Source organism: Lolium perenne, chromosome 5 (genome assembly GCF_019359855.2).
Source record: "Lolium perenne isolate Kyuss_39 chromosome 5, Kyuss_2.0, whole genome shotgun sequence".
Lineage (NCBI taxonomy): Eukaryota > Viridiplantae > Streptophyta > Magnoliopsida > Poales > Poaceae > Lolium > Lolium perenne.
Genome location: NC_067248.2, coordinates 4,279,723 through 4,289,748, shown reverse-complemented (window position 1 = coordinate 4,289,748; position 10,026 = coordinate 4,279,723). Strand labels below are relative to the sequence as shown.

The window sequence follows — 10,026 nt, the reverse complement described above, 5'->3', positions numbered from 1 at the left end:
GGTGATGGATAACAAGATTTGCTCCGAAATCTTGGAGTATAAAATATCTCTTATTTTTTCGCAAATTATAAAGATACAGAATCAAAATGATGTCTCTCTCGATCGGTATGCATGATATAGCTAGTCTATTGGATTGAAAAACAAAAACCAAACATACTATAGTTAATTATTTGCATCAATACGAAGATCAAATCAAATATTATTGGTTCATGAAAGAAGAAAAAGAAAGCCATTGCAACCGTTGAGTGGTTCCTGCGATTTAGCGTGATCTTGTTTGTCTCCTATATATATTGAAGGGATCGCCAGTTGCACCACTAACTCTATTCTTTTAGTAGAAAAAATTGTGGGTACACAAGCGTCCAAAATCGGATTAAGATGGTGGGATATCATGCCTAACTATGTTTGCATGTACCTTAACTATTTATTTCAAAAACCTTAATTATGTTTGCATGTACCTTAATTATGTATTTCAAAGACATCGTCGGTTTTAGTCTCTCAAAATGATGTCTCTCTCGATCGGTATGCATGATATAGTCTATTGGATTGAGAAACAAAAACCGAACATACTATAGTTAAGTATTTGCACCGATACGAAGATCAAATCAAGTACTATTGGTTCATGAAAGAAGAAAAAGAAAGCCATTGCAACGGTTGAGTGGTTCCTGCGATTTAGCGTGATTTTGTTTGTCTCCTATATTGAAGGGATCGTAGTTGCACCACTGACTCTATTCTTTTAATAGAAACAATTGTGCGTGCATATGGGTCCAAAATAGGATTAAGATCGTGGGATATCATGCCTAACTATGTTTGCATGTACCTTAATTATTTATTTCAAAAACCTTAATTATGTTTGCATGTAACTTAATTATGTATTTCAAAGACATCGTCAGTTTTACATTGATAGTGTGATATGTACGTCATGGATAAAAGTGAAGTACATAAACATCAAATTTACAAGAAAGACCCAGAAGAAACCCATTAAGTCAAACGAAATGTTCTATCAACTTTTTTTTTTTTCATTATCTAAGATTTCAAATATTGTAATGGCATACATAATGATCGCTGATTGGGCCTTTTTTTCATTTCAATTTGGTCCAGTGAAAGCGGTGAAGATTTGTGCGGCAAACTCATCATGGGAATCAACCACCTTTGTAGGTGCCACTCTCATCATCCAGGCGAGTCCCCGTAATGAGACCTATATTAGCTTATTAAAATCCATCAAAGTGCGATGGAAATAATAAAAATAGAACAACTTGATCTATGTAAAATGCAGAAGACACTCTTCTTTTGTTACTGAAAGTTGTTGGTGTTACATTTTTGTTTTATTTTATTTCTTATTCTTTTTTCGAGTAATTTTTGCATCATTATATTCTGAGAAAAATTGGGGATGGATTCGTTCATTCTAAAATGTAGGCCTCTTACAGCAGAGCATGAGAAGGAAATGCCTCTTGGCCCAGCAAGGCTCCTTAGGCCCATAGCCCATCTGTCAGCCCATTGTCCCTTACCCAACCGCTTTGTTCAGAGCTGACTCTCAGATTCAGAAGCAGCTGCTGCATCTCCATCACGGCCTCCGCCACTCGCCTACCGCCGCCGACGAGACCTCTCCTGGATACGCGCCAAGCTCCGCCGTTCCCTCGCCTTGACGCTTCTAATCCCGTTCGCCCGATTGTCTAAGCCGCCCACGGTTGCTCCTCCCTCGGAACCTCTTGCTGCACCTCACAACTTGGAAAGGTAAGGCCTATATCTTCAATGAAGAAGTAGCAATAGGTTCTTTGATGATCTACACATCTTAGCATTCTGTAAATTTTATGATGGCAAAAGTGAATAAAAATGCATTTCATATCCTAATAGAAATCGAGGAATACGTTACAGCCTATTGTGGCCACCAAGTGTTTGTGTTTATGTGCACACGCCTTTTGATAGTATTGTTTTTTCCTGTCCGTTCTAATCGACTGCTATACAAGTACTCAAATCTTCGCAGTCTTGTAACATCCTTCAAGAGAACATATACGTTGTAGTTACTGGAAGTCAGGTCATGATCAGTCCATGTGAAATATCTGCATCATGTGAATTAATCAACAACTACTGGTCGGGTCAACATAAGCATATGGTGGCATTCCTTCACAAGGGCAGTGAATGCAAGAGAAGAAGAATGTCTAGTGAGGCAACTTCCCTTGGTACACTAAATTTCCGAAAGACAAAAGTATGTTTGTGCATCAACAAATACTTGTCAATATAAGCGACAAACACATACATGGACCGGAGGAGCAAGGTAGCAGAAAAAGATTGTCTGATGCAGCAGTTTGTAGTCCCACACAAGATATAGGTTGATGGATATAGGCATAGTTGTTGTAGATCGCAATTTGAAGAAAACGTAATAGTGTTGGGCGGGGGGGGGGGGGGGGGAGATTTCACTCTCTCATAAATATAAAGAAATAAACTTGCAGTGTAAGTTGAGAGCACACTCCACATTTTTCTGATTTTCTACTGAGAATTGGAAATGGTCTAGCGGAGACCGGTTGGTTTCTCCACAATTGCACAGTTATACTTTTGCTTGATCTAGCTGTTTCCAGCTTATTGATATATGGTAAGATGTCCCTTAAAAAAACATAACAAGCCGTATGTCTAAAAATTGGAGCGGTTCCTTGTTTTCAGAGGATTTAGAGTAGTTTCTTCATTAGTGCATAACCTTGCCTGGTCAACTTGATGAACAGTAGAGTCCAGTGTGTTCCTAAGTCACTAGCCTGAAACTTAGGCTGCACATTTTGTCAGTTCATACGATCCACAATATCGATGAATCCTGGAGTATTTTGACACCTTGACCTTCTTGTCATTGTTACTACACGTACTTTAGTTCTACATTGGAGCTCTGTTATTTGTCATGCTATCTTGCTGTGATAAGGCCTCCCTGATCTAGAAATTCAGACCATGATCATTGTGGTGTGTCATGACCATCTGGGCGACTACCCTGCATTCTGCGCGATGATGATTCAAGGTCGCACTGATCTAGAGTCCTTTTAAGGGTTGGCTCGGAGATGAGCTCCAGCAGCGAAGATTTTTTTGGGCCATCCAACTATCTTGGCCCAGCTCTTTTACTAAGTTGTCTTATCCTCTTTTCAATATCTGGGAGTGTGTTCTACCCTGCATGAGAAGAATTGTTTAATGTTGTGTCAGATAGAACAGATACAGTACCAAAACAAATGAACACATGTACCTTCATTTTTAGATAAGATGGGTGCTAATTTCGATAGCACCTAGCAACATTTCACAGCATTCCTAAGGAAAACTCTAATTTAGAAAACTTAGCCTAGTCCCCAACAAGTCGGAAATATTCAGTTCAGCCCAAAGCACCTGTGCACACACCAGGCTTGATGGTCTTTTTCGACAAAGAGCGCATTTACTGAACTCATAGCTACGCATCAAGGTGATGCAAGCAAAATGATTTTACACCCGGCCTCTGCATATATAGGATGCTAAGACTAACAGTCCCCAGATGGTAGACGGATGATCCGGGGACTGTTTTTCATAGTCATGCAGGACTGAAAGGATACCTAAGGTGGTAGATGGATGATCCGGGGACTGTTTTCCATCCATGTGGGGTAAAGACATGCTTAGACACCTGCTCCAATCGCGTACACACCGCCGTACACAGCTCGCGGTATTCACGTCTCTGAAGAGTAGGCCACAGACGGAGCAAGTGTGTACATGGGTAAACAACCGACAATGGGGATGATTTTTTACTAGAGTATTAAAAACCATGTCATTTCTACATAGTCATATAGACCACATTAAGGCTGCCGCTCCCACCCGAACAAAGATTCCACACTACATTATTTTGCTAACTTGTGTTTTATCCATATCAATTGTCAATTTGTCATCAACAAACTTTGTTTCCTTATTACTAGTTCGTGATTCTTTTCTTTTGCGTCTTGTAAAAAGATACGCATGCATAATGCAGAGTCTCTTGGCTTTGGGACAACCAACCAAAACAATAAGTATGCTACCTACCAACTGGTACAACCAAATCTTGGACATTGTTGACATAGTTACCACAACATTGGCCAGTACTACAATATTGGTACATAAATAGATTTTGAGGAACTTCGTAGTAAAGCAATACAAAGTTATCAAGCCCAACAAATGAAAGCGGAAAACATTACCGAAGTCATATGTATGAGCATCAATCGCATACACACCGCCGTGGGTATTCACGTCTCTGAAGAGTAGGCCACAGACGGAGCAAGTGTGTACATGGGTAAACAACCTACAATGGGGATGAATTTTTACTAGAGTATTAAAAACAATGTCATTTCTACATAGTTATATCGACCACATTAAGGCTACCGCTCCCACCCGAACAAAGATTCCACACTTGTGGGATAAAAATTATTTCAACACTACAAGCCGGATGCAAGTCTGAAGCAAGCTGGATGACTGACCATATAGAACGGTCAAACTTGCAATGGAAGAATAAAATTTTAATATTCTCATCTTAGAAAAAAAAACATTTTGTGCTTCCTGGTCAGTTGCTCTTTGCGAGCTTAAGCATGGTTGATGGTCTTGTAACCATGTGAGGTGGACAATTGTCTTGCAATAGTGCAGGACATACGGACGACTCTGGTGCAAAAAAAAAAACAGCACAGCCCTATGACCACTGAATCAATGTTAAGTAAATCGTTAACTTATTTCTGCTTGGTTGGCTAGCGAGTAGGGGATTAATAGCCTAATCAGCCATTTAATCAGTTTATGGGCTACTTGGTGACCTTACGAGGGGAATTGGTCGGCCCGTTAACTGATTAATCGTTGATTTTTTGAACAGGTCTGAATAACAACTAGCAACAGATTGATCATCAATATTAATTCAGAACTAGAGTTATTAACATACTGCATTGCTTATATTTTAGCTTTGCTATTAATCTTCTCTTTTTTTGGCTTAATTCATCTCAGCATTGCATCGAGTGGTATAACCACAAAACTTTACCCAGAGAAGATTTTTTCCAAGAAAACAACAATAACAACTACCTAACTCTTAACACTACATTATTTTGCTAACATGTGTTTTATCCATATCAATTGTCATCAACAAACTTTGTTTCCTTATTACTAGTTCGTGATTCTTTTCTTTTGCGTCTTGTAAAAAAATATGCATGCATAATGCAGAGTCTCTTGGCTTTGGGACAACCAACCACAACAATAAGTATGCTACCTACCAACTGGTACAACCAAATCTTGGACATTGTTGACATAATTACCACAACATTGGCCAGTACTACAATATTGGTACATAAATAGATTTTGAGGAACTTCGTAGTAAAGCAATACAAAGTTATCAAGCCCAACAAATGAAAGCAGAAAACATTACCGTAGTCATATGTATCAGCATCAATCGATCTGTGCATGTTGCGACATAGGTAGTGTATGTAAGGACTGAGAGGCATCGGTAATCCAGTGACGATAGTACCATGGTAATAGGATTCAAAAGAACGCTCCAATCTGACACGGAGTGAGTAGAATCTTGAAATGGGATCGGTGGGGGCGGTGTTCGTAATCATTTGGCAACTTTCTTGGTTTGTCAACGTTGATGTTTTTAAGCCTCGTTGATCTGGCGTCACTTGAGGCGTTTGTTTGTTGAGAAGCACTGGTGCTCAAGACGGACCAACAGCAGCAGAGATTCTAGGCAATGTCCCACTGACTTGGCGTGATTTGCTGCCATCTCTCTGAACACTCATTATCCGGCGAGGTGTGCTTACTTCATTGAGGTTGCTCCCTATTAGAACCAAAAAGTAGTTGGATTTGGCCCAGGGATTTCTAACACACGCACAGCACGAACATAAGACGAAGAACACAATGTGATACTTGTTTTTTTCTGATGCCTTGCATTGCCCTTTGCATTGTTTTGTCTCGTATACATAGTTATCACGATCATGCAAAGTCCAAACCACACGCTGCGGACTGCTATGTTCGATTTTCACTAATATAAAAATTATGTAACTTCTTTACATCACCGATTCATAACACATTTTTTTATTCCTGTGTGAACCTTGGAGGTTGATGGCAGCTTGACATCAGTTAGTAATTGTGATTGTACCTGTTTCCCAGCTTCATCTTTATACTGATTCCTCCTTTTGGCTCGCTCTAGAATGGGTCTTCTCAGCATCATCAGAAAAATCAAGCGCAAGGAAAAGGAGATGCGGATTCTCATGGTGTAAGCATCACGTTCCAATCATTTTCCCCCTTTTTTTCCAGATTCACATCCAAATGTACCATTATTCTTGATTATCCTGTTGAGGTGCGATGCTTTCTTGACTTTCTAGGTTTGTGTCATTCAGTTCTTTGCTCTTCTTGATTTATTTCTGTTCATGTTAAATTTTACAGTGGCCTGGACAACTCGGGTAAGACAACTATTGTGCTCAAGATAAATGGAGAGGACACCAGTGTCATTAGCCCTACACTTGGCTTTAATATCAAGACCATCCAGTACCAAAAGTATGTACTGTATTCATTGTTTATCTGTGAAGATGCTCGTGATGTTATATATGATCATTCCAATTCTGAAATGCCACTTGTCTTGGAGAAATTGTATATTAGTTTCAGCACATCATAGATAGTATTAGTTGTTGCATATCATCTTATTTGGTTGATCATATTTCTTAACTGTTGCAACTGTGCCATAGATTATTGCCTAGCCTTTGTAGTTTCATAAGATAATTAAGGAATAACTTGCAGTGTGAACTTGTTATTTGGAATAACTAGAGGAGAGTATTAATTCGCAGTGCCTCAGCTAAAATCAACTGTAGTTTGTTCATTGTCCACTGGTTTTCAATGTGTACAACTAGGTGCTTATGGAGAAGCTCATTGTCCAAGGAACTAAGACAGGCAGATGTCTGCAGATATTGTTTGGTAGTTTTGTGAGTTTTATTGGTCCACGAGCATCAAGGTATACGTTGGCATGGATGTTTTCAATGGCCAGATGCTTACCTTGACCAAAATTTTGACAGCTTCTTGATACCCATCGGTCATGGATCTTGATTGTCAAAATTCATTGAGTACAGTCATGGGGAACCGCCAAGATTTATGACAAGGTGACCGTGGCAGGTACTCGCTGAACATATGGGATGTCGGGGGACAGAAGACCATCCGTTCATATTGGAGGAACTACTTCGAGCAGACTGACGGCCTAGTTTGGGTGGTTGATAGCTCTGATGTCCGAAGGCTGGATGACTGTCGCGCTGAGCTCCACAATCTCCTGAAAGAAGAGGTAAACTGCATAGCCAATGAAGCCATAACTTGTTTCGAGCAGTTTTTAGCTGGAAAGTAGCAATAAAGAACGGCTGCTGTTCGTTGTTTCGATAAAGAATAGCTGCTGTTCAGTGTTCCTTAATTTATGCATTATATTCAGGTGTAGATCTTGTGATGTGATGTAGTCCTAACTTGGATAAAGAATAGCTGCTGTCCGGTGCTCCTTGATTTATGCATCATCTTGTTCAGTTATTCAGGTGTAGATCTTGTAAAGTGATCCTAGAATATTTTGCTACAGAGACTAGCTGGATCATCGTTGTTGGTGTTTGCAAATAAACAAGACATTCAGGGCGCTCTGAAGCCCGACGAAATCGCCAAGGTAATAGTCTATTTCGTACTGGCATGATAGTTGTTTAAGATCACCAGGTGGGCATGTTCTTGTTTGAGAAATATAGTCGAAGCTTTGGAAATAAATCAATCCTGGCACATATAATTTCAGTATATATGAAAAAATCATAGTTGCGTATCTCCGAATGCAATCCTGCAAGTTGTACAACTGAGCTAATTTTTCTTTGTGGTGGATTTCAGGTTCTGAACCTTGAAGTGATGAACAAGGACCGTCAGTGGAAGATCGTGGGGTGCAGCGCCTACAGCGGCGAGGGTCTGCTCCAGGGTTTCGACTGGCTTGTGCAGGACATTGCCTCCCGCATCTACGTCCTCGACTGAAACAAACATATGGGTAGATGTGTAATCTCTGCTCTGAACGTGTAAAATGTACATGAAGATACACTAATGCTATGGATGATTAATTCGAAATCATCAAGGTGTTGCTTGACGCCATATACTCTGTATGTTTAATGTTGCTCAGAGCACTGCCGCATAAAAGAAACATGATTCACAAAAATACAAGTAATCAAAACAGGCATCTGAATCATCAAAGGAACATGATTGATAACAACAGGCTTTCATCTCGAATTCCCACTTGATTTCATTGATTGATTCAAAGGTAAACATAGTTCCAACACATCACATCCCGATCCGATCCATGGAAGGAAAGGGATTGCATCTCGAAACGACCCGACACAGACAGACTCACGACTCTTAGACTCGACTTGATCGATCTTCTTCTTCCTCGCGGAACCAGAACCAGAACTCAAAGTTAACTTGTCACCCAAACCACCCGAGCTCCCGATCAAAAACACGACACCGACAACAGACGCAGCAGAAACCAGTAACAGGACCGACGACAAACTAGGGATAACTTGATGACGAAGACGAGATGATGGCTGGCCGAGATGCAGCGCTCAGTTCCAGCGGTCGCCGCCGCCGCCGCCGCCGTAGCCGCCGCCACCGCCGCCGTAGCCCCCGCCGCCGCGCTGGCCGCCGTAGCCGCCGCCGCCGCCGCCCTGGCCGTACCCACCGCCGCCCTGGCCGTAGCCGCCGCCACGGTCGCCTCCGTAGCCGCCGCCGCCGCCGCGGTCGCCGCCGTAGCCGCCGCCTCCGTAGCCGCCGCCTCCGCCGCCGCGCTGGCCGCCGTAGCCGCCTCCGCCGCCCCCGCCGCCGGAGCGGCGCGACTGGGCCTCGTTGACGGTGATGTTGCGTCCGTCGAGCTCCTTCCCGCTCATGGCCTCGATGGCGTTGCGCATGGCCTCGTCGGTGGCGAAGGTGACGAAGCCGAAGCCGCGGGAGCGGCCCGTCTCGCGGTCGTTGATGATCTGCGCGCAACGGAATTCGGTGAGATCTGGCGCGGATCTGGCGCGCGAGCGTGGCGCGCGGAGCAGATCTGGGAGGAACATACTGACCTTGGCGTCGAGGATCTCGCCGTACTGGCTGAAGGCCTGCTCGAGGCCGCGGTCGTCGGTGGCCCAGGCGAGCCCGCCGACGAAGCACCGGTACTCCGCGCCGCCGTCCGCCATCGCTGTCCCACGAACTAGTGCTACGGAAACCCTAACTAGGCTAGCTAGCGGACTCTCGGACCCGAACCAGAACCGAACCGGAAGGGGAGGGGAGGAGAAGCCAACCCCGAGAGCGATGAGGAGGAGGAGGGGGGCTGCCTGGGGAGGGGGTTTTATAGCGGTAGGTGGCCGTCCTGATCGCATCCGACGGTGGCCCGCGCGCGCGCAGGATAGGGATCGGGGTTCGTGCCGGGCCCGCGTGGCAGTGGGTTGCTCAAGTGGGGGTGGGTTGGTGGGTGGGTGGGGTTTTGCGAGATATTTTGCGCCCTAGCCGAGGATCCCATGCCGCGCCAGCCATACCGTGCCTGCCACGCGTCCGGGCTTCTTCGCCTCCAAGGAACCGAAGAAGGGAAATTCCATTTTCCCAAGCAAATATTTTCGCCTACTAATAATAACCACAATTTCATGCCGTGGATGTGACCACGGCAGGTGCTACAGGGTGTAGCACTTCGTTGACGCGGGAGCAAGGAGACATAGCCAAGTGCGGAACGAGGTGCACAGGACGCACGGTTTTACCCACGTTCAGCCCCTCCGGAGAGTACAAGACCTACGTCCTGCTAGATCTTATTACTCGGTGGAGAATTACAATGGGGGGGGGGGGGCTCAGCCGGCGGCTACGCCAAGAGCAATGAAGAAGAGATCGGATCCGAGATGATGTGTCCTTTCTAGGGTTCCATTCTCCACCTCGAGTGAGACTGGTGACACACCCCCTAGGGCATATCCCCACCAGTAGTCCCCGAGCGCGTCGATGATGAAGCAAGGGCTTGAGGCGGGACTTGAAGAGGTCTGGCGATGGATCGAAGCAAGTTGCTGACGGGCTCCTGAAACAAAG

At 44.0% G+C, this 10,026-nt stretch overlaps 2 protein-coding genes across 3 annotated transcripts; one reads left to right on the top strand and one right to left on the bottom strand.

The window, feature by feature from the left end:
• The first annotated feature begins 6,105 nt into the window (after positions 1-6,105).
• Positions 6,106-7,976, top strand: LOC127326357 (ADP-ribosylation factor-like protein 2). Its single transcript, XM_051353224.2, has 5 exons — positions 6,106-6,205; positions 6,376-6,486; positions 7,096-7,258; positions 7,538-7,618; positions 7,828-7,976. The coding sequence occupies exons 1-5, from the start codon at positions 6,141-6,143 to the stop codon at positions 7,963-7,965; spliced, it is 558 nt and encodes a 185-aa protein (XP_051209184.1). The 5' UTR covers positions 6,106-6,140; the 3' UTR covers positions 7,966-7,976.
• Positions 7,977-8,202: 226 nt separating this feature from the next.
• Positions 8,203-9,274, bottom strand: LOC127326356 (glycine-rich RNA-binding protein blt801). Of its 2 annotated transcripts, XM_071819718.1 has the most exons (3): positions 9,042-9,273; positions 8,723-8,954; positions 8,203-8,692 (listed from the first exon to the last, which is right to left on the bottom strand). In XM_071819718.1, exons 1-3 carry the CDS (start codon positions 9,153-9,155, stop codon positions 8,544-8,546), a joined length of 495 nt encoding a protein of 164 aa, XP_071675819.1. In that variant the 5' UTR covers positions 9,156-9,273; the 3' UTR covers positions 8,203-8,543. The 2 variants fall into 2 exon arrangements, with proteins under 2 accessions (XP_071675819.1, XP_051209183.1); XM_051353223.2 differs by having other exon boundaries at positions 8,203-8,954; positions 9,042-9,274.
• Between the last annotated feature and the right edge of the window lie 752 nt (positions 9,275-10,026).

Coding starts and splice junctions, on each gene's coding strand:
- LOC127326357 (XM_051353224.2), top strand. CDS start 6,141: ATGGGTCTTCTCAGCATCATCAGAAAAATCAAGCGCAAGGAAAAGGAG. Junction 6,487..7,095: donor AAGACCATCCAGTACCAAAA/GTATGTACTGTA, acceptor TGACCGTGGCAG/GTACTCGCTGAACATATGGG. Junction 7,259..7,537: donor ACAATCTCCTGAAAGAAGAG/GTAAACTGCATA, acceptor ATTTTGCTACAG/AGACTAGCTGGATCATCGTT.
- LOC127326356 (XM_051353223.2), bottom strand. CDS start 9,155: ATGGCGGACGGCGGCGCGGAGTACCGGTGCTTCGTCGGCGGGCTCGCC. Junction 8,955..9,041: donor GCGAGATCCTCGACGCCAAG/GTCAGTATGTTC, acceptor CGTTGCGCGCAG/ATCATCAACGACCGCGAGAC.